The sequence below is a fragment of the Haemaphysalis longicornis genome, unplaced genomic scaffold (assembly GCF_048455015.1).
Source record: "Haemaphysalis longicornis isolate Haplotype H1 unplaced genomic scaffold, Haemaphysalis longicornis Haplotype H1 scaffold_1, whole genome shotgun sequence".
Classification (NCBI taxonomy): Eukaryota; Metazoa; Arthropoda; class Arachnida; order Ixodida; family Ixodidae; genus Haemaphysalis; species Haemaphysalis longicornis.
In genome coordinates, this window is record NW_027526203.1 from 446,472,065 (window position 1) to 446,495,026 (window position 22,962).

At 45.1% G+C, this 22,962-nt stretch overlaps 1 protein-coding gene across 1 annotated transcript in view; it reads left to right on the top strand.

Moving 5' to 3' along the window:
* Positions 1–22,962, top strand: part of LOC144162276 (uncharacterized) — a 200,202-nt gene that overhangs the window by 100,698 nt on the left and 76,542 nt on the right. Inside the window, 7 exon segments of the mRNA XM_077692757.1 lie at positions 103–234; positions 1,474–1,562; positions 1,622–1,681; positions 1,749–1,907; positions 4,036–4,182; positions 7,398–17,347; positions 22,732–22,855. Of these exon segments, the coding sequence (XP_077548883.1) occupies positions 103–234; positions 1,474–1,562; positions 1,622–1,681; positions 1,749–1,907; positions 4,036–4,182; positions 7,398–17,347; positions 22,732–22,855 (10,661 nt within the window).

Below are 22,962 nucleotides of genomic sequence, written 5' to 3' on the forward strand. Positions count from 1 at the left end.
ATCAATCAATCAAAGAGAGTAGTACTAATCGCATTACAACAAAAATACGTCTTCTGAGGCGGCGCAGCAATCGTGTGCTTGATGGTGGTGGTGCATTTTCAGGCTTGACTGCCGCGCAATCGGAGTGCCGAAGCCGAAAATCACGTGGTACAAGCAAGGTCAGCCAGTAAAGTACTCGCCTGAGTGCAGCCTGTACTACGACACAGAGGGCAACTGCTCCATAACTATACACAGGTAAGCGTGGCGTTCTGCCTTTTTCGCTCACGAACAATGCCTCGTCTGCTGTTGTTGTTGTTGCTTTTTATTTCAAGGTGAAGAAACGTTCCGACGGCGCTATCTGCTAACGTTGTTTCTGCAGAGCTCGGAAAGCACGTCTCGCATTTGCTATCATCAGAACGCGTTCACTGTTCAACGCGCCTTTTTTTTTTTTTTTTTAACGCGGAGCATATATACGCGTTGCGGTGTCGGTTGGTTGGTTGATCGATTTATAACCGATATGCGCGGAGCATGCACTGTCACAATGCAGTAAAGGATGACGGAAAGGAAATAAAACAAAAACAAAAAACGCACAAAAACAAGTAAGACAAGTAACACGAAAGCGGGAAAAGAAAGTGAATCGTAAGCAAAAAGGGAAAAAAAAGCAACATTTTGTAACAAATGTAAAGAGAAAAGCAAACCTCTAGCGTATTTATCTTGGGAGGAGTGAGATGGGAGAGGAACAACATGAGGGGTGAGCGGGAAATAAAGGGGGGGGGGGCATTTACTTGGCAGGGGCGCCGCACGACTATCGTCTTTCGACGACATTTGCCCACTGCGCCGGCGGACGCCATCACCCGCCCTCTTTCTTCTCCGATGTACTGTCGTTCCTTCCCCAGCGTTTGTTTGCTCTTGCTTCGGAGCACGCGCAGGAACTTGGTCCTTCCAGATGCTTCGAAAACGCGCGCACATTTATTGTGGTCACCCCTCCCAGTGACGGCGCACTAAAACTAAGCGGGTACACTCAGTGGGACCTACAAATGGCTCGTACATGTGCGAAACGGCTAAGGTTAGGGCCAGTCATACAAGATCAAATCCGGGAAGGAACACATTCGAGTCACGCAATGGGTGAATTGAAATTTGATGATACGAAAATGGAATTTCAAAATGCTTGCTTGCGGTGATCAATATGGTTCAGAGGTATCGACCAGTGTCCCGGAAATTTGTTGAAGGGTTAAGACATAAATAAGCACTCTTACAGCAACCCATTCGTTCTTAGCCTAACAACGGTTTGGCCATAAGTTTGAGAAGCTTCTCGAATTAAACATTCGAGTGTTGTTCGTTCGTGTACGGTTTTGCTGTAGCCGGCCTGTACGTCAAACCAAGCGTGCAAACTTCCCTGAGTTGTAATGGCCCACAGTTTTTCCACCTCATACCTTGCCGTAACTAGCAGAAACAAGGTAAGTGTGCACAAAATTTTCTCTTTTTTTTTAACAGAACAACACAAGAAGACTTTGGCGACTTCATATGTGAAGCAAAGAACAAGTACGGAACTGAAGTCACGGAGGCTGAGCTAATTCAGATTGGTGAGTTCCTGTAAAGCTGCGATGCTTGGTCGTTTACCTCACTTGCTTTCAACCTGCAGATATGAAGTCGATGCTGCCAATGAGGAAGACCCCGAAGAAGATCAACAAGCTTGACTTAGGTAACATCTCCTATTATTTCCCAGCACGACAACATTGACAGTAATCGTTTGAAATTTTGCACCTCAGAGTTTGTTCCAATGAAGCCAAGGTTTGAGCAGCCTCTCCTAAGTCAAGTACAAGTTCCCCTTGGAGTTCCCGTAACTCTGGAATGTGTGGCTAGAGGACGACCCCCACCAGAGGTACGATGGTATCACGAGGACGAGTTCATACCTCCTGATGATACAGGTGAGACGCATTTTACGCATACACGAATCAACGAAATTTTGGCCATGAACAAATTGTTCTGTGTGGGTAGTTCTTCGAATTCTGGGTGCCACAAAATAGATATTTTTTTCATGTCCGCGCAAAAAAGCCGTCCCTGGTTTGTTTCAACTTTTGCTGTCCTAGAGTTCAGCCCCGTGTGCTTTCCTCTTAATATATTTCGATGTACGCAAGCTCTCGATATTTCAGCACTTTAATGTGACAGGCTTACCTCCCGCGCACGGCTCCTCGTAGGCGTCGCGTCTCAGTACAGTGGAACCCCGTTCATACGTTTGTCACCGGACCGGGAAAACAAAGCGTAACAACCAGGAAAACGCAGCAGTGAGGAAACCTTCGCAAATGAACGACAACAGCGTAGCTTTTACTTGCAACCATGAATTTCTGCAACTTTGGCTTTCGAACCATAAAAAAACTCGAGAATGTAGGATTGCTACTTTTTGCCATCGCTGGAAAATTTGAATAAAGAGATGATGAAATTTGAATAAAGAGATGATGTCCCTTTGTTTCGGAATAATGAAGTTCTACCTGCTTCTCACTGACGCCACGGGTGAAATTAATGGGTGCATCATAATCGCGCATGCCCATTTGGGATTGCGACGCAATCGCACACATTAAAACATTTGCCCTGGCAGGGTTTTCAACTTTAAAAATAGTGCTTGCGCCTTTACTTACAAAGGAGGCAGGGAGGTTGATATATCTGCTCTATTTAGTGGCACACGCATGCACGGCATCTTTGTGCCTAGCATTTCAAAGCAGGCAACGCTGCAAAGTACGTCTTCACAGAGTGCCACGCAGAAAGAATTAAGAACCACAACATGCCGCAAGTAGTACGTTGACGTACAGTCGCACCTACCAGGCTCACAGTTCGCATGCGTGCAGACACGAAGCTATGGAATAGCAGTTTCGCACGGTCTCTCTGCGCATAAACGGATTCATTCCAGAAACTTTCCGGTGTTGCACAAACCCGACAGGAAAACACGATACAGACGAACACGGATATATCGAACACGCATATATCGAATTATTGTCTATATCGAACAGTCTGAACATCCCCTTGGAAACCCCATGCAAAAGCATAGCGCTGTTGTTCGAGTGTATCGAGCTCCCGATCACGGGCACGTTCAATATATCGAACGCTGCGCCGCAAGTTACCGCTTGTCGCGAGTTTGAAGAGCTCTGTGATGTGCGCAGCTTTCAGATAACCTTTAGATGGGCATATTTTATATTTCGAATTATCAATATATCGAACTTTTTCGCAATCCCCTTGGATTTCGATATATTCGTGTTCGACTGTATTACACTCTAATGCGCCGCCCACAAGGAGCGAATTTCGCCGACGAACTTCGCCCAGTGGCAGCAGCCGGCGGGACGCGCCGCGGACGCTTCGCCCGCCTAGATATCTGCCCCCTATCCTAGTTCACTCTACCACAAAAGAAATGGTACTTTCCTCCATGTATCTAGCAGAGTTAGATCACCGACGTACTGCCCGTCGGTCGTCGCCGCGGTTACCCGGCGGCCAGCGGCGGCGTTCGCCGTTTTTTTTTTTTTTTTCTCTTTTTTTTTTTTTTTGCTGCAACTTAATTCGCTCCATGCGGACGCGCTTACGACAACGTCGTAGCTCACCTTCACCACAATGCTCTCGAAGGACCAGTCCATGCTCCCAATGAATCGAAATCGACAAAGACGGTACCCAACATGCTTTTTGACTCAAAGTTGGGTATGCGCCGTTGTATCCGGCAACGCGCAAATTACGTTCTGCGTTGCGAAGTGACACAGCGCAGATCACGTTTTCGATTGAAATTGCGTGCACGCTGCTGTCATGTGCCGAGTTTCCTCTATAGGCGGCGAAGATTGTTCACTCGAGTGCACTGTGGTGAAGGTGAACCAGGGATTGTGTAATAGTGAGCCGTTTGTGCAGCAAGCGCGATGGTTAACTGCCAAGGTAGTTACGATCGCGTTCTGATAAAATACTTCGGGTCAAACGCACCGTGCATTCTAACACTGGCTTCGACCTTAGTTTGCGAAAGGCATTGAAAATTAACTTTCTTACGCTACAAATTAGCGACGTCGGCGTTATCTTCTGTCTTTACAGAAAGCCGTTACTACAAAGTGACCGTCTTGAACGACAAGAATCTCCTGCACGTCCTGGAAGTGAATGAAACAACGCGCGGCCGGTACACCTGCAAGGCTACAAACGAAGCAGGGGAAAGGGTGACCGAATGCTTTGTCACAATAGGCGGTAAGAACATATTTTCAGCCAATACATTCCAGTTTCAAACGAGCGAAGTTACCATGTTCGGAAGGAGTGAGCATAGCACGGAAAACATTCCTTGAAGTCTTACTTTTTCTATTCATGGTGTCTTTGGGCCTTCATTAGAAATGTAGGAAAGGGAGCCGTGGACTCGGTGATGCGCTGTGGCCTCCTACATTTATTCTGGTGTGCAAGCCCCGGCCGGAGCTTAGACAGCGGCTAGACATGCGACCGCCCCTGCAGCGCAGTCGTGTTCCGTCTTCTCTCTGGCGCGTGGCACTGCTGACGCTGGCCGGGCACCGCTGATGGTGATTGTGGCGCTCGTGATGACGGTGGCGATGGTGTGGCTACAGAAAAAATATCTTCATATATCTTGCCGCAGGTCTCACCCTAAGCAGCAATGAATCAAATAAAACACTGGATTGTTTTGTTGTGTCCAAACAAACCTACGAACCCGTGGCTGTTTTTGAAAAGAAGTGCTGAATCCAGACTTCATGCCACGGAATTTATATGATTTCCATAATGAATGTACGGCGATTTCTTCAGGCATCTATGAGCGACAACCGCGCGCCAGAGCTTGTTTCAGATTAAATTTAATCAACACGCGCCTAAGATTTTAAAACCCCGGAACTTCGCAAAATTAGCTTCAGTGTTATCAGTAAATCATGCCGGTGATCACGCTGATAACGGTGCTTCAGCGGATCAAATACTAGAATACCAGCGGTAAAATACTAGAACATGTTCTTTTTCACACCTTGTTAATTTCTTAGAATCAAATTCATTTTTTACGCGATCACAGCATGGTTTTCGCAAAAGTTACTCATGTGAAGCACAGTTGGTACCTTTCACACATAAGCTTCATGCCATACTTGATCGATCATCATCTTCTGATTGCATATATCTAGACTTTTCGAAAGCAGTTGACAAGGTGTACCATAAACTACTACTACAGAAGTTACGTCAGCTTAACTTTAAACCGAAACTTCTTCCATAGCTTGAGATTTTTCTAACTACTCGCCCGCAGTTTGTTTCGACTAGCAACCAAAATTATAATAATACCTCCGTTCAATCCGGTGTGCCACAAGGTTCTGCTCTCGGCCCTCTGCTTTTCCTAATATATATGAACGACTGAACGTCGTGCGTCTCATCTAATATGAAGTGTTCCGAGAAATTATCTGTGACGATGACCTTACCACCCTTCACACTGACCTAAATTCTATATCGGCTTGTGCTTAAAGTGGCGCATGGAACTCAATGTTAGGAAGTTTAAATTTATGCGTGTATCTAGAAAAATAACCCATTACCTGTTTACTACCTTGATAACATCGCCCTAGACTCTGTTTCTTCTTATAAATATCTCGGTGTTAACATCGCAAGCAACCTCACTAGAACATCCACATTGAACATATTATGAACAATGCAAATCGCATGCTGGGTTACCTCAGGCGTAATTTTGCTAAGGAACCATCTTCCCTTACACTACCGTTGTACAAAACGCTTATTCGGTCTAAATTAGAAGAGGCCTCTTCTATTTGGGATCCTTCTTTTAACAATCTCATAAACTCACTGGAAATGGTGCAAAACAATTCTGCACGTTTCATCCTGTCTAACTATAACCGAACCGCCAGCGTAACAACAACGAAATCTACCCTTAACCTTCAATCCCTAGCAGTTCGACGTAAAATTTCCCGACTTTCGTTGTTCCACGAAATATTTTATCACCAACACCTCACGATGAACTCATTTTGCCTTCGTTGTACGTTTCTGCTCGCCTTGATCATGCTCACAAAGTCGGTATAGCATCAAGCCGAACGAACGCTTTTTCTCAGTCGTTTATTCCCCGTACGTCATTAGAATGGAATCACCTTCCCTCTCCTACAGCAACCATTGTAAATCACACCCTTTTTAAAAAATGCCATAGTCAACATTGTGTAATTCATGCTTTGTTGTGTGCAGTTATGCTTGCTTGCTGCGTTTCTTTTATTGTTGTTTTGCCTAATTTTGTATAAGATGTTTGTTTGATATGTATTTCCTTCGCTGCTTTTTTTTTTCGTTGTACTTATGAATGTAACCCCTCCCCTCTATAATGTCATTGGCCCTGAGGGTGTTGCTAATAAATAAATAAATGGACAATTTAGGGTAGTTTGCCGCTTCGGCAGCTGTTATGGCTGCAGAAGTCAGTTTATCATGCTCGTTGTCTAGAGGGCAAAATAGGACAACCCAAGACAACCCAAGTCACACCGCTGTGCCCCACTTTCGCTGATGAAACTCTTGCTTTCACCTCAAAAATGTTTTGGCAGCACGCCATATATATCTGGCTGCGAGAAGTGATACAATCGTGCCTTCGCAAGCCACCCTGCGCTTAATCCAACCGCTTGCTCTCTGGTCACACGATGGGCACTTTTCCGCAAGGCTCACAATGCGCGTCAAAAATCGATGACCCCACACTCCTTTCCCCTATAGCTGCGATACTCTATTTTCGCCGCCACCGCTACTCGTATCCGTTTACGTACCAGCCTTTGAAAAGCTCATGCGGCCTCTTGATGTCCACATTACAGCGAGATAGCGTAACCGCCCCTTCTCTCGGTGGCGAAGCCCGCCACACTCTTTGTCCCCGTAACAATAGTTTCCTAATACGTTACAGTCGTGTGAAAGTTGGCGCCACCACCGGGATTCAGGAACAATGACTCAGCATTCCATTTTCTTTGCAGAAAAGGGCTATTCAATACACCTTCATTTCCTATTATAGGCAAACCACTCGGTTACACGCAACGACGGCGGCGCACCACCATTGGACTGGGGTAGCGGAGCATACGCGGCACCTGCCGTTTGCAAAAGATTAAATTCAATGTCAGCTCTCGTGTACTTCCGTGACCATTCCAAAACAGTTTCCACACTACCGAACTGAACTGCCACTTAATCCAAAGGACCTTCGTAAAATAAAGATAACCTGGGGTTCGTGCAATAAGTTGAAAACTGTCGCATACGGTTACCGCTGCAAGCATAAAAATGACACTTGCAAAATATTTTAGGGCATGACTTCTTCCTGTGTATCCTGAACTATCAAAGCACGAAAGGGGCTGCATGGAATTTAGAAAACGCGGTCACTGAGGCCCTTAAAAGAACAGTAATATCGGACACTTCGAATAGCACAAAATATATAAAAAAAAAAACTAACCTGGATTTTTTTTTTTGTTCTTCAGAGCCCCAAGAGGAGGACAAGGAGACGCCCCAACCATCAGGAATTGAAAGGCCGATGTCAACTGAAGACACAGTGTTTCTAAAACCAATTCGCCATGAAGTTCTGTCTATCAAATCAGCTGAAGAGGTGAAAATGCCTGAAGAATTTCTCATCGAGCAGCCAGCAAAGAAGGCTGTAGAAGTTTACCCACGGCAAACTGAAGCCGCGCAACTATTCATTCAAGAAGAAGTTTCTATGGAGAAAAGGTATTTTAAAGAGGAGATCACAGAGCGAAAGATTGAAGAAACTAAACAAGTGACGAAGGAGAAACCAGAACTCCTAGAAAGCGTACCAGAATTTATAAGGAAAGTACTTAAGCCAATACCTCGACACCAGCAGGTAGAAGAGGACGAGCAAATTGACACAGGGGAGAGACCTGAGAGACCTGAGAGACCTGACGAAGCAAAAGAAGCACAACTAATGCAAGAAAAAACTCTTCCACAACAAAGGTTGCCTTTCACTTCGGAAGAGGAGGCACCCGTTGAAAGAAAGCCAAGAAAAAAACCCCTAGAGGTATCACCAGAAGATGCCGAAACACCTGAGTTTTTAACGAAAACATTGAAACCTACAGAGAAGTTTCGCAGAAAGGACGCTCCAGAAACCGCGGAAGAAACGGAATTCCTGAAAATCACAAAACGAAAGGTCGCTGCGCCGCCAGAAACAGACAAGCTAGACAGTGAACATTTCCAACCAACAGAGGTTGTCGATGTTATCAAGCCACCCAAGCCAAGGGATGCAGTGAAAGAACTACAGGAAGAACAGCGTGCGGATGGAAGGCCCCAGCAGGACACAAAAGAGCTGGCTCCTTCCGAGTACAAGCCACAAGAGATCTATGAAGAAAAAGGGACTGTGAAAGTCTTTAAGGTACCGAAACCAAAAAAACCTGGAACCGAGAAAGTAGTTCAACTACCCCTCGCACAAGAAACGAAACAAACAATACAGGTTGAATCTAAACGAAGACCACAGCCTATGGTCGAAGAAAAACCACGTGATATCAGCACCGAGGCTGTGGAAACACCAGATATAACTGATGTCACGACAATTCAGCGCACTGATATCGTCACAGAAGCCTTGCAGAGGCCTAAAGAAATAACACAAGTCGACTACGAAACACAGGAGATCGTCGAAGAAAGAGAAACGTTGGAGCTGGCTAAGGTGTCCAAGCCAAAGAAGCCGAAGAAGAAAGCCAAGCCGGAAGAGGAAGAAGTGCCTGTTGTCGAAGAGACGAAGCAAGTGACCGACCTGGAATCGAAGGCTAGGCCAAAGAAAGCCAAACCAGAAGGAGAAAAGCCCGACGAAAAACCCGTGGTTGAACAAATCACCATTTTGGAAAAGAAAGCAAAACCACGTAAAGTCACCACCGAGGCTATTGAAGTACCCGAGATAACTGACATCAAGAGTGATAAGCGTACCGATATTGTTACAGAAGCCTTTGCGACTCCCATGGAAACAACGCAGATTGAGTATGAAACGGAGGAAATCGTTGAAGAAAGGGAAACGATAGAACTAGAAAAGATGCCGAAACCAAAAAAGCCAAAGAAAATACCTAAACCTCAAAAGGAAGAAGTGCCGATTGGTGAAGCGACGGAGCAAGTATTTGATGTTGAATCCAAGGTCAGGCCCAAAGAAGAAAGACCCAAGGATGAACCCATGGTTGAAGAAATAACCGTAACAAAGAAGAAGGACAAGCCACGAAAAATCACCACCGAGGCCGCGGAAACACCAAGGATAACTGACGCCAGGACAGTTCGACGCACTGATATTGTTACGGAAGCTTTAGAGAGGCCCGAAGAAATTACTCAGGTCATGACCAAGACTACAAGAATCATAGAAGAAAAGGAGACAATTGAAGAGACTAAACAAATAAAGCCGAAACAAGAAGCCCCAGATGACGTACCAGAATTTCTTAAGAAAGTACTGAAGCCAATACCACGGCATCAACGCCTCACTGAAGAATCGGCACCAATTGAGCATGAAACCCATGAAACTGTTGAAGAGAGAGAAACGCGAGAGCTTGCTAAGTTGCCGATGCTAAAGAAGCCAAAGAAGAAAACTGAACCCGAAGAGGAAGGACCATTAGTGGTCGAGGAGAGGGAACAAGTAATTGATGTTGAAACCAAGGTGAAGCCAATACGAAAACTGCCACTGCCTAAGGAAGAACCCAAAAAGGAACCCCTGATTGAAGACATCACAATACTGCAAAAGAAAGAAAAGCCACGTGAAGTCACCACTGAGGCTGTGGAAACACCAAAAATGACTGATGTCACGACTGTTCAGCGCACCGATATTGTAACAGAAGCTTTTAAAAGGCCGCAAGAAATATCACAGGTCGACTACAAGACCGCTGAGATTGTTGAAGAAAAAGACACATTTGAGGAAACCAAACAAATAACGGAGAAGGGAAAAACCATAGAAGAGGTACCAGAATTCTTAAAAAAGGTTCTAAAGCCAATACCTCGACATTCTCGACCGCCAAAGGCAATAACAGATACAGAGCCCGAAACTGAAGACGTTGTTCAAGAAGGAGAAATAGACCTGGCTAAGGTACCGAAGCCAAAGAAGCCGGAGAAAAAGGTCAAACCGGAAGAGGAAGAAGTGCCTGTTGTCGAAGAGACGGAGCAGGTAATCGACCTGGAATCCAAGGCTAGGCCCAAAGAAGAGAAACCAGAAGAAGAAAAGCCGGAAGAGAAGCCCGTGGTTGAAGAAGTCACCATATTAAAAAAGAAGGAAAAACCACGTAAAATCACCACCGAAGCTGCGGAAATACCAGAAATAACTGATGTCACGACAATTCAGCGCACTGATATCGTCACAGAAGCCTTGGAGAGGCCTAAGGAAATAACGCAGGTTGAGTACAAAACTGAAGAGATCGTGGAAGAAAGAGAGACGTTGGACCTGGCTAAGGTGTCGAAGCCAAAGAAGCCGAAGAAGAAGGCCAAACCCGAAGAGGAAGAAGTGCCTGTTGTCGAAGAGAAGGAGCAGATAATCGACCTGGAATCCAAGGCTAGGGCCACAGAAGAGAAACCAGAAGATGAGAAGCCCATGGTTGAAGAAGTCACTATATTAAAAAAGAAGGAAAAACCACGTAAAATCACCACCGAGGCTGTGGAAATACCAGAGATAACTGATGTCACGACAATTCAGAGCACTGATATCGTCACAGAAGCCTTGGAGAGGGCAAAGGAAATAACGCAGGTTGAGTACACAACAGAGGAGATCGTCGAAGAGACAGAAACCTTGGAGCTGGCTAAGGCGCTGAAGCCAAAGAAGCCGAAGAAGAAAGCCAAACCGGAAGAGGAAGAAGTGCCTGTTGTAGAAGAGACGGAGCAAGTAATCGACCTGGAATCCAAGGCTAGACCCAAAGAAGAGAAACCAGAAGAAGAAAAGCCGGAAGAGAAGCCCGTGGTTGAAGAAGTCACCATATTAAAAAAGAAGGAAAAACCACGTAAAATCACCACCGAAGCTGTGGAAATACCAGAGATAACTGATGTCACGACAATTCAGCGCACTGATATCGTCACAGAAGCCTTGGAGAGGCCAAAGGAAATAACGCAGGTTGAGTACACAACAGAGGAGATCGTCGAAGAGACAGAAACCTTGGAGCTGGCTAAGGCGCCGAAGCCAAAGAAGCCAAAGAAGAAGGCCAAACCCGAAGAGGAAGAAGTGCCTGTTGTCGAAGAGACGGAGCAAGTAATCGACCTGGAATCCAAGGCTAGACCCAAAGAAGAGAAACCAGAAGAAGAAAAGCCGGAAGAGAAGCCCGTGGTTGAAGAAGTCACCATATTAAAAAAGAAGGAAAAACCACGTAAAATCACCACCGAAGCTGTGGAAATACCAGAGATAACTGATGTCACGACAATTCAGCGCACCGATATCGTAACAGAAGCCTTGGAGAGGCCTAAGGAAATAACGCAAGTTGAGTACACAACAGAGGAGATCGTCGAAGAGACAGAAACCTTGGAGCTTGCTAAGGCGCCGAAGCCAAAGAAGCCGAAGAAGAAGGCCAAACCCGAAGAGGAAGAAGTGCCTGTTATCGAAGAGACGGAGCAGGTAATCGACCTGGAATCCAAGGCTAGGCCCAAAGAAGAGAAACCAGAAGAAGAAAAGCCGGAAGAGAAGCCCGTGGTTGAAGAAGTCACCATATTAAAAAAGAAGGAAAAACCACGTAAAATCACCACCGAGGCTGTGGAAATACCAGAGATAACTGATGTCACGACAATTCAGCGCACCGATATCGTAACAGAAGCCTTGGAGAGGCCTAAGGAAATAACACAAGTTGAGTACACAACAGAGGAGATCGTCGAAGAGACAGAAACCTTGGAGCTTGCTAAGGCGCCGAAGCCAAAGAAGCCGAAGAAGAAGGCCAAACCCGAAGAGGAAGAAGTGCCTGTTGTCGAAGAGACGGAGCAGGTAATCAACCTGGAATCCAAGGGTAGGCCCAAAGAAGAGAAACCAGAAGGAGAAAAGCCAGAAGAGAAGCCCGTGGTTGAAGAAGTCACTATATTAAAAAAGAAGGAAAAACCACGTAAAATCACCACCGAGGCTGTGGAAATACCAGAGATAACTGATGTCACGACAATTCAGCGCACTGATATCGTCACAGAAGCCTTGGAGAGGCCAAAGGAAATAACGCAAGTTGAGTACACAACAGAGGAGATCGTCGAAGAGACAGAAACCTTGGAGCTGGCTAAGGCGCCGAAGCCAAAGAAGCCGAAGAAGAAGGCCAAAATCGAAGAGGAAGAAGTGCCTGTTACCGAAGAGACGGAGCAGGTAATCGACCTGGAATCCAAGGCTAGGCCCAAAGAAGAGAAACCAGAAGAAGAAAAGCCGGAAGAGAAGCCCGTGGTTGAAGAAGTCACCATATTAAAAAAGAAGGAAAAACCACGTAAAATCACCACCGAGGCTGTGGAAATACCAGAGATAACTGATGTCACGACAATTCAGCGCACTGATATCGCCACAGAAGCCTTGGAGAGGCCAAAGGAAATAACGCAGGTTGAGTACACAACAGAGGAGATCGTCGAAGAGACAGAAACCTTGGAGTTGGCTAAGGCGCCGAAGCCAAAGAAGCCAAAGAAGAAGGCCAAACCGGAAGAGAAAGAAGTGCCTGTTGTCGAAGAGACGGAGCAAGTAATCGACCTGGAATCCAAGGCTAGACCCAAAGAAGAGAAACCAGAAGAAGAAAAGCCGGAAGAGAAGCCCGTGGTTGAAGAAGTCACCATATTAAAAAAGAAGGAAAAACCACGTAAAATCACCACCGAAGCTGTGGAAATACCAGAGATAACTGATGTCACGACAATTCAGCGCACCGACATCGTAACAGAAGCCTTGGAGAGGCCTAAGGAAATAACGCAAGTTGAGTACACAACAGAGGAGATCGTCGAAGAGACAGAAACCTTGGAGCTTGCTAAGGCGCCGAAGCCAAAGAAGCCGAAGAAGAAGGCCAAACCCGAAGAGGAAGAAGTGCCTGTTATCGAAGAGACGAAGCAGGTAATCGACCTGGAATCCAAGGCTAGGCCCAAAGAAGAGAAACCAGAAAAAGAAAAGCCGGAAGAGAAGCCCGTGGTTGAAGAAGTCACCATATTAAAAAAGAAGGAAAAACCACGTAAAATCACCACCGAGGCTGTGGAAATACCAGAGATAACTGATGTCACGACAATTCAGCGCACCGATATCGTAACAGAAGCCTTGGAGAGGCCTAAGGAAATAACACAAGTTGAGTACACAACAGAGGAGATCGTCGAAGAGACAGAAACCTTGGAGCTTGCTAAGGCGCCCAAGCCAAAGAAGCCGAAGAAGAAGGCCAAACCCGAAGAGGAAGAAGTGCCTGTTATCGAAGAGACGGAGCAGGTAATCGACCTGGAATCCAAGGCTAGGCCCAAAGAAGAGAAACCAGAAGAAGAAAAGCCGGAAGAGAAGCCCGTGGTTGAAGAAGTCACCATATTAAAAAAGAAGGAAAAACCACGTAAAATCACCACCGAGGCTGTGGAAATACCAGAGATAACTGATGTCACGACAATTCAGCGCACTGATATCGTCACAGAAGCCTTGGAGAGGCCAAAGGAAATAACGCAGGTTGAGTACACAACAGAGGAGATCGTCGAAGAGACAGAAACCTTGGAGCTGGCTAAGGCGCCGAAGCCAAAGAAGCCGAAGAAGAAGGCCAAACCCGAAGAGGAAGAAGTGCCTGTTGTCGAAGAGACGGAGCAGGTAATCGACCTGGAATCCAAGGCTAGGCCCAAAGAACAGAAACCAGAAGAAGAAAAGCCGGAAGAGAAGCCCGTGGTTGAAGAAGTCACCATATTAAAAAAGAAGGAAAAACCACGTAAAATCACCACCGAAGCTGTGGAAATACCAGAGATAACTGATGTCACGACAATTCAGCGCACTGATATCGTCACAGAAGCCTTGGAGAGGCCTAAGGAAATAACACAAGTTGATTACACAACAGAGGAGATTGTCGAAGAGACAGAAACCTTGGAGCTTGCTAAGGCGCCGAAGCCAAAGAAGCCGAAGAAGAAGGCCAAACCCGAAGAGGAAGAAGTGCCTGTTGTCGAAGAGACGGAGCAGGTAATCGACCTGGAATCGAAGGCTAGGCCCAAAGAAGAACAACCAGAAGAAGAAAAGCCGGAAGAGAAGCCCGTGGTTGAAGAAGTCACCATAATAAAAAAGAAGGAAAAACCACGTAAAATCACCACCGAGGCTGTGGAAATACCAGAGATAACTGATGTCACGACAATTCAGCGCACCGATATCGTAACAGAAGCCTTGGAGAGGCCTAAGGAAATAACACAAGTTGAGTACACAACAGAGGAGATCGTCGAAGAGACAGAAACCTTGGAGCTTGCTAAGGCGCCGAAGCCAAAGAAGCCGAAGAAGAAGGCCAAACCCGAAGAGGAAGAAGTGCCTGTTATCGAAGAGACGGAGCAGGTAATCGACCTGGAATCCAAGGCTAGGCCCAAAGAAGAGAAACCAGAAGAAGAAAAGCCGGAAGAGAAGCCCGTGGTTGAAGAAGTCACCATATTAAAAAAGAAGGAAAAACCACGTAAAATCACCACCGAGGCTGTGGAAATACCAGAGATAACTGATGTCACGACAATTCAGCGCACCGATATCGTAACAGAAGCCTTGGAGATGCCTAAGGAAATAACACAAGTTGAGTACACAACAGAGGAGATCGTCGAAGAGACAGAAACCTTGGAGCTTGCTAAGGCGCCGAAGCCAAAGAAGCCGAAGAAGAAGGCCAAACCCGAAGAGGAAGAAGTGCCTGTTATCGAAGAGACGGAGCAGGTAATCGACCTGGAATCCAAGGCTAGGCCCAAAGAAGAGAAACCAGAAGAAGAAAAGCCGGAAGAGAAGCCCGTGGTTGAAGAAGTCACCATATTAAAAAAGAAGGAAAAACCACGTAAAATCACCACCGAGGCTGTGGAAATACCAGAGATAACTGATGTCACGACAATTCAGCGCACTGATATCGTCACAGAAGCCTTGGAGAGGCCAAAGGAAATAACGCAAGTTGAGTACACAACAGAGGAGATCGTCGAAGAGACAGAAACCTTGGAGCTGGCTAAGGCGCCGAAGCCAAAGAAGCCGAAGAAGAAGGCCAAACCCGAAGAGGAAGAAGTGCCTGTTATCGAAGAGACGGAGCAGGTAATTGACCTGGAATCCAAGGCTAGGCCCAAAGAAGAGAAACCAGAAGAAGAAAAGCCGGAAGAGAAGCCCGTGGTTGAAGAATTCACCATATTAAAAAAGAAGGAAAAACCACGTACAATCACCACCGAAGCTGCGGAAATACCAGAGATAATTGATGTCACTACAATTCAGCGCACTGATATCGTCACAGAAGCCTTGGAGAGGCCTAAGGAAATAACGCAGGTTGAGTACAAAACTGAAGAGATCGTGGAAGAAAGAGAGACGTTGGACCTGGTTAAGGTGCCGAAGCCAAAGAAGCCGAAGAAGAAGGTCAAACCGGAAGAGGAAGAAGTGCCTGTTGTAGAAGAGACGGAGCAAGTAATCGACCTGGAATCCAAGGCTAGGCCCAAAGGAGAGAAACCAGAAGAAGAAGCGCCCGAAGAGAAGCCCGTGGTAGAAGAAATCACCATATTAAAGAAGAAAGAAAAACCACGTAAAATCACCACCGAGGCTGTGGAAATACCAGAGATAACTGACGTCACTACAATTCAACGCACTGATATCGTCACAGAAGCCTTAGAAAGGCCGATGGAAATAACGCAGGTTGAGTACAAAACAGAGGAGATCGTTGAAGAAAGAGAAACGTTGGAGCTGGCTAAGGTGCCGAAGCCAAAGAAACCGAAAAAGAAAACTAAGCCCGAAGACAAAGTCGTGGAAGCCACGGAGGAGACTGAGCAGATGTTTGAAATTGACTCGCGATCCAGGCCTGCGGAAGAAGTAGTTGAAGACGTGTCTGTTGTAGAGGAAATTAGAGTTCAAAAAGTGAAAAAGCAGCGAAAAATTACAACTGATGCTGATGAAATCATTGACACTGAACTTACACAAGCTCATGTTTCAGAGGTATTAGTTGTCTCGGAAATTCCGGAAGCTCTTAGTGCAGAAGTAAGCATTGTTGCTAGTCGTCCGATTGTAATTGAAGAAATAAGTAGTGAACTCAATACTGATACGCTAGAAATGGATAAAAAACCCAAGGAAGAAAAGCCACAAACAGCAATAACAGAAAGTCAAGCAGTGACTGTTGAAGAAGCTGTTACTGCTGAGTTGCCTGAATCCGTGAAATTACCCCAGCAAATCACCCATGAAGCATCCCAAAGTGTAATAATCGAAGAGAAATCGCTTGTCGTCGAAGAAACTACAAGTGAGCAGTATGCACCCGAGTTCCTGGCTAAAACGCCTAAGAAGAGCCATACGGCGAAGAAAGTCGTTGAGCCTATGCAATCAATTGAAGTTTCTGAAGCTGCAACAGAATTTAAAACGGAAGAATTAAAACCTTTGCCAAAGGACATTTACCAAAAAACGTTACCGTTACTTGAGGAGCAGTGCTTAGCCGTGAGTGACTCAGGAAAGGAAGAAATAGCTCCAGAGTTCGCTCCTGGTGATGTTCTGGCTAAGGAAGCTCACCAAACATTGCTGCTTCTACCACAACACCAAGTCGATGTGATGGAAGTGGTACCAGGTGTTGCCACCGAAGACCTTGCCATTGAGAGGGCAACAGAGAAGCTGGGCAACATAACGAATATTGAAGAATCACGAGAAATTTCTACAATCTTGGAACAACTGCCAACACCATTCCAGACAGAAGATGTTCCAGTGAGAAGTGTCACATGCAAAATTAATGAAGTAGCCAGGAATTATCCACTCAGTGAAGAACAAGCAGCAGAATTTCAGGAAGACGTGCCTGCGCCCACGCAAGCTGATCAAAGTGATATAGAACTAGCAAGAGGGGCACCTGAAGTACATGAGCTAGCCGCAGAATTTTTAACTCCAGTTGAAAGAGAGTCTACTGCCTCTCTCTCATTTGTTGAAATTCCGAGAGAATACACAGCAGTTCAAGAGATGGCTGCTCAATTTGATGTCACTGCACCAGCACAGACGCAGTTAACGTTGGAGTTTACGGAGCTTCCACGCGATACCGTTGAGGTCCAAGAGCAAGTAGCAGAGTTTAGGGCAGATACAGCGAGACTGCTGCAACCAGAGTCAAAAAATATAGGGGACGTCAAGTCTTATGTGGATGTAGTGGAAATCGCTCCAGAATTCGAGGCACCCTCAGTGAAGGAAGAAACTGTCGTGAAATCTTTGGTTGACAGAAAGAAAGAAACTCTCCTCGTTGAAGAAACTCAGACCGAGGAGCAAGCCCAGGAAGCAAGCATTACAGCCATTCCAGAGAAGAAATCTGTTGCCTCTTCCACAGTTCTACCAATCGAGAATGTTTCCGTCCAGGTAAGTGATGAAAACATAATACATAAACAGCAAACATATAAATACATAAACGTGTTGGTAGTTTTCCGGTATCAAAAAGCTATTTTGTGTTTGTGCGTGTTATTATATCTGACATATGCAACTGAGAAGAAGATACAGGTTTTGCTCTGTACCCTTTGATCGAAACAATACAAATACAGGGCTGGGTGTCCAGAAATAAGATACCGTTTCTCGGTTCAGAGAATGTAATTATATTGCTTAAGAAGCCAATTTTTAAGTACAGTGTCACTGTCGGAAAAATGAGCTCCTAAAATGCGACTAACTGACCAATTTACACTTAAGTGCGATGAAGGGGCACTGATAGCGGGTGCCTTAGTGGATAGTGGAAGAGGGTGCCGTGGGGATACGTGTTATACCCCTGCTACACTAGGGTCCAAATGTCATTTGAACCAAATGTCATTTGACTCAAATGCCAAGTTGTGCTGCTACACTAGGTTGTCAAATGGCATTTGGCTCAAATGACATTCGAGCCAAATGAGCACCGAGAGAGACATTTAAAGATTTCAAATGCCATTTCCAGCACTCTCGGACGCAGCGTCTTCGATCGGCAATAAAAAATATAATACTTCCGTACGTACAACAAACGAAATATTGTTGTTTATGAAACTTTGTTCACTGTTTATTTACTTAAAATACGAAATCAACATATTTAATTTTCATACTCTCAAAACCAGTGGGTCAGTTGCAAAAAACACAAACAAAAACAACGCAAGGCAGCGATATTTAGAGTCAAAACTGGTGTCTCTTCTAATTTGATATCATTTTACTGCCTCGGACTGCTCCTAAGTTTGATTGTTGTATTAGTGTACGAAAACGGAACGGGGCAACAACAGCGCCACTACAGCACAGCGAACAGTTGTGAAAGCTTTCAAATGTCATCGAAATTGTAGTGTAGCACGGCGGATTCTGAATGGCATTCGAAGCAACCCATTTGAGTCAAATGACATTTGGTTCAAATGACATTTGGACCCTAGTGTAGCAGGGGTATAAGTCTGGTGGTGGCCATACGACGTGGCCTCTTCTTTGTTCAGCTTATCGTGGGGCAGTGTTAGGGTACGCCGTGCGAGGCGATAGTGCTGAAGAATATTTCTGTATGTCTGGGGAACGGATACGTCTTGTTCGAATGGTGGTGACGAAGCTTCGATGGGGAATGTTCGCTATATGTGCTCGCTCGCGGAGGCATGAGCCACCTTATTCCACTCCAGAGACGCGTGCTCCGGAGTCCACACGATGGGGAACCTAGGGGGAGTGTCCAAAGCCTGTAGAACTAACCTAGTTTGAGTGAGAAACTTGTGGTGTTGAGCAGCCGGCTTACGCAAACACATGTGGTTGACAGTGCCAGAGCTGGACAGGCTGTTTTGTTGCGGTTTTATTAGGCAAAGTCATAGGCTCACCCACTCAGCTAGTTAGGAGGCTGGTAAATAATTCGCCGTGTATCTGCTTGCACCGCTGGAAGTGAAGTCGAAAGACGGTGGCATTTCTGCCACTGCCAGGAAACGCCCCCATTTAGTAATTCGGTTGTTGGTTTTTAAAATCGCAGACTATTCGAGAATTCAGATTTGGTTTTCACTTGCTGCCCCAGCAGGCATCGGTGCGGCAACACTACAACGCCCGCGTCACTCTGTGGCATCACTAGCATGACAAGTTCTTCAACGAGAGCAATTGTGTGGGATACAGGCATTTCTTTGACCCCACTACCGGGTCAGTCCTGCCGCTGCATATTTAATGGAACGTGGTGCAACATCGCACACCGTGTAGGGTGATGCTAGTGTCTACGGACAATGATGTTTAAAAGCGCCTGTCATTGCTCTGAACGCTCGAAGTCGTGTGCCGTGCGCGGCTCCATCGCTAGTGCTTCCGCTTTCCAAGCACAGCGCGTGGAATCCGTATTTGTTTTCTGACTCGTTAATTTTTTTTTGTTCAGGTGACAGACAGACGGATGGGCAGACAGGCAAACGTTTTAGTGTTTACCTAGCCAAACCAAGGAAAGCGTCTTTAAAAAATTCAGTGGTATCCCCTGAGAGAAGGAGAGCATCTGGAAAAAATAACGTCGGTCTTATCTGCTATGCTATATAAAAGATAGTGGCACATCTTTACGCATGGTTTGCACTTACGTCAGCGCAGCTACCATGCTTGTGACCCACAAGCACCACGAAAGACCGCGCACTTACCTGATGGTCTTTGGGAGCGCATGAGAAGCTGTAAGTGTGTCGCAAGAAAGGGTGTGTTGACGTATCTGATGTTCTTTGGGAGAGCTTCTTCAGCGCTCCCAAAGAACATCACATAAGTGAACATCGAAACATCAGATAAAACCACCAGAAAGAACATCAGGTATACGAGACATGTATACCTTGCATACTTAAGGTATACATGTATACCTGACGCATACATGGCTTTATGACTCAGGGTGGAGTCAAAGTGCATGTTTCGCATGACAGGGTTAAACATCGGAAAACTTTTCTCGTGCCTGTGGGTCAAAAAGCAGCCCGAATATGTCTTCCCGGAACCTAGGTGGGCATCCAGGCGGACGACTCTACCCATTTCTTTCTTAGTGGCTTTTAACGTCATTCTCAGGCTTACCAAACATAAAACAGGTTTATTGCCCACAATAACACAAAGGCAGATTTTGCTGTGTCACTTTTTGCCCTTAGAACGGATAACTAACAGTAACTAAGCTTCGACAACATCACGAGTTTACAAGCTGCAAACTAAAAAAAGATAATCGTAATTGCAGCAGCAGAAACTAATTATATAATTCTAGGGTCCTACATAATATCAAAGAACTTATAAAACTTACGTTAAAAGCAGGGTATGGGTGAAACTTTTCAAAATCCTGAAAAGAGTTTATAAGCACTTATATTTGTAGACTTGATATGCCAAAAATTAATTAGACAACTTTACGGGCTTCAACAAAACACACGAGGAATTCACGAAAAAGGGTCTGAGAAATAATAAACAGGTGTTATTGTTTAACGTCGTTGCGGATGAAATGTATCAAAATTTATAAACAAAACCTTAAAACTCCTTTAGACCCCAAAAATAAATATGCACCTTTACTGCTCTAAGAGATATTGTAGATTTTATGCAAACAGGCTTAAGCCAAATGTTAGTGATTCAATCTCATTCGGAGTGAAACTTCCTAGCTTCTCGAAAACTTGTTTTTATACATTGTTATCACTAGTCTTTCAAAGCAAAACTTATTTATGTTATTATAAGACCTAGGAGATATTCTGCAATTTATATGAAAACGTTTAAACCATATATTCATTTCACTTGGTTAGGAGCGAGATTTCTGAAAAGTCTAGAAGTTTACGCAAAGATGAAAATCTGGAATTTAGTTCTGAAGCATTTGTGTCACTAATTGTGGGATGCAAAAACCAACGCGATGACATCACGGGGCTAACAAATATTGGTGGATGTTTGCAAACAAATTCAAGCCGCCTTTACGGCCTTAGAGGTAAAATTTTAAAAAAATCCGTGTCTACATCAAGGAGGAATGTACTTTCGAAATAATTCGTCTGTAGGCCAAGCGGTTCAGGCTCGGCGATAATGAATCGATTAGTCAGAGAATCCTCTGGACTCAGTCAGTCAGTCAGTCAGTCAGTCAGTCAGTCCAACTTTTTATAAGTATTGATCAATGAATTGCTACTTAATCTAGTCAATTACTTTATCAGCGAAATGAAAGGAAAACGTGCCTCCAATCGCTTCCCCTGAGTTAGTTTTCAAGTTTGTAGCTATCTCTATGCGTAGAGGTCCAACATATGCTTGTTCTTTATACAGCAACTCCGAAAAAGGGCATTCGCACGCGATTAAAATTCTACGGATATAAAAAAAAATTACGTCTCGTTGAAGATTTAAAATTCTATGGCATCTTCCGGCGTATACATCGCAGCATTTTTACGAAATTACCCGTGGCTTCGCTTGTTCGATTACGTGTTGAGTGTTTAAGGACTCACAGTAAACAACGTGATGAAGGGTGAAAAGTTCGCCAGTAGTTTTGCTTTATCCCTGCGCTACAATAATAGGAATGCTGTCACACTTATGAAGGAAAAGCTGTGATGTAGATTGACACGGGTAGATACGCAGAGAGCAAGTTTTCAAGGAAGCGAAATACAATACCTGCTGTGCCGAATCTCGCGTGTTTTCCATTCGAAGCTGAGTTTATCACACCAGAATGTTGCAGCTAGAGATCTAGTGCGTGTGAGAGATTTTTTAGGACGATTTTGATGATTTCCCCTGCCTTGTACGAGTAAAAGGGTTGTGAGAATAAAACTTTACTACGTGAAAGCACTCTTATCGGACGTGTTTATTAAAGCGAAGCTTTTTACTAGCAGTACTATTTTGTATACGCAGCACTAGCAGCGTATACAAAATAACTAAAAAGAACTTTTTATGGGGCTGCAGATGGTGAATCAATGGGCCAAAACGCGTAACCGCAACAGCGTTCCTGCGGACGCTTCCTTTATCATGGCGTCGTCGGGTTAACCACCAGTGTTGCCACCGCTGAATGTTCAGTGTGGCCCGCCTTTTTGCAAAGGGTCTATACAACTAAACTAACCACCGTTCATGAACCATGCATTGATTTAGCCTTAGCAAAGAATATCTCTTTGAAGTAATAAAGGGTGTGGTTAAGCGCATTTCACTTGTCTCTGGTTTCACTCTTTGTAGAGCCACGTGTGTGAATTCAAGTGACGTGGCATTGGTAATCGTTGCGGGTGTCGTTTCCAGCTTCGCTTTCCAACCACCTTCACAGGGTGGATTGGCGCGCATTTTTTTCGTGTCTTGGCCCATGGGCCGCTTTTTGTTGAAATATCCACCGAGTACTATGGCAGAAGCCCGCACAGACCAAAATTGCCGCAAAATGTTCTTTCGGGGAGCTATTAATTCAACCTTGGTTCCGCTCGCACATAGGTGGCAATGACGAGACACATGCGTAAGCGAAATAACCAATGCAGTTTTATAACTCCCACCATACACGAAATCGTACGACCTGTGAGAGCGGCTTATGAGGTGATGTGACTCATGCATCAGTGTGATTTATCGCGCAGAACATACGCTAACTAGGCCGCGATGTACGTGCAGAATTAATTAAAGTAAAAATGACAAATCTGTTGGCAAACGGCCCACGCCAGTATCCACATTATATAAAGCCTTACATAGGGGGTTCATGACTTGGTTTTCACAAGTAGAAGCCAAACCTAATTTCTGGTATCAAGTTGCCTATGTATGCATGATCACAACACAACCTGTGATGTGAATAGCGTGTTATTTAGCATAAAAAGCCACCACACGGCGCCTCGGACTTGAAAGCTGCGCCTTCGTGCAACTTGATCGTATATTTTCAGGTGTCCGAGGTGACACCAGGCCACGGAACTGCTGAGCTTCCCAGCGAAACGCCCACGAAGAAGCACCTCAAACGCTCGATAGTGGAAGGACTGCCTATGACACAAGAGGTAGCCACTGTGCTCGGTAAGTTAAATATTGATACACACGTATTTTACACCAAAATTGTCATCTGGTTCTGTACTGTCATTTCCCTGTGGTATATACGCATTCATGACTTAGCTGTCAAACGA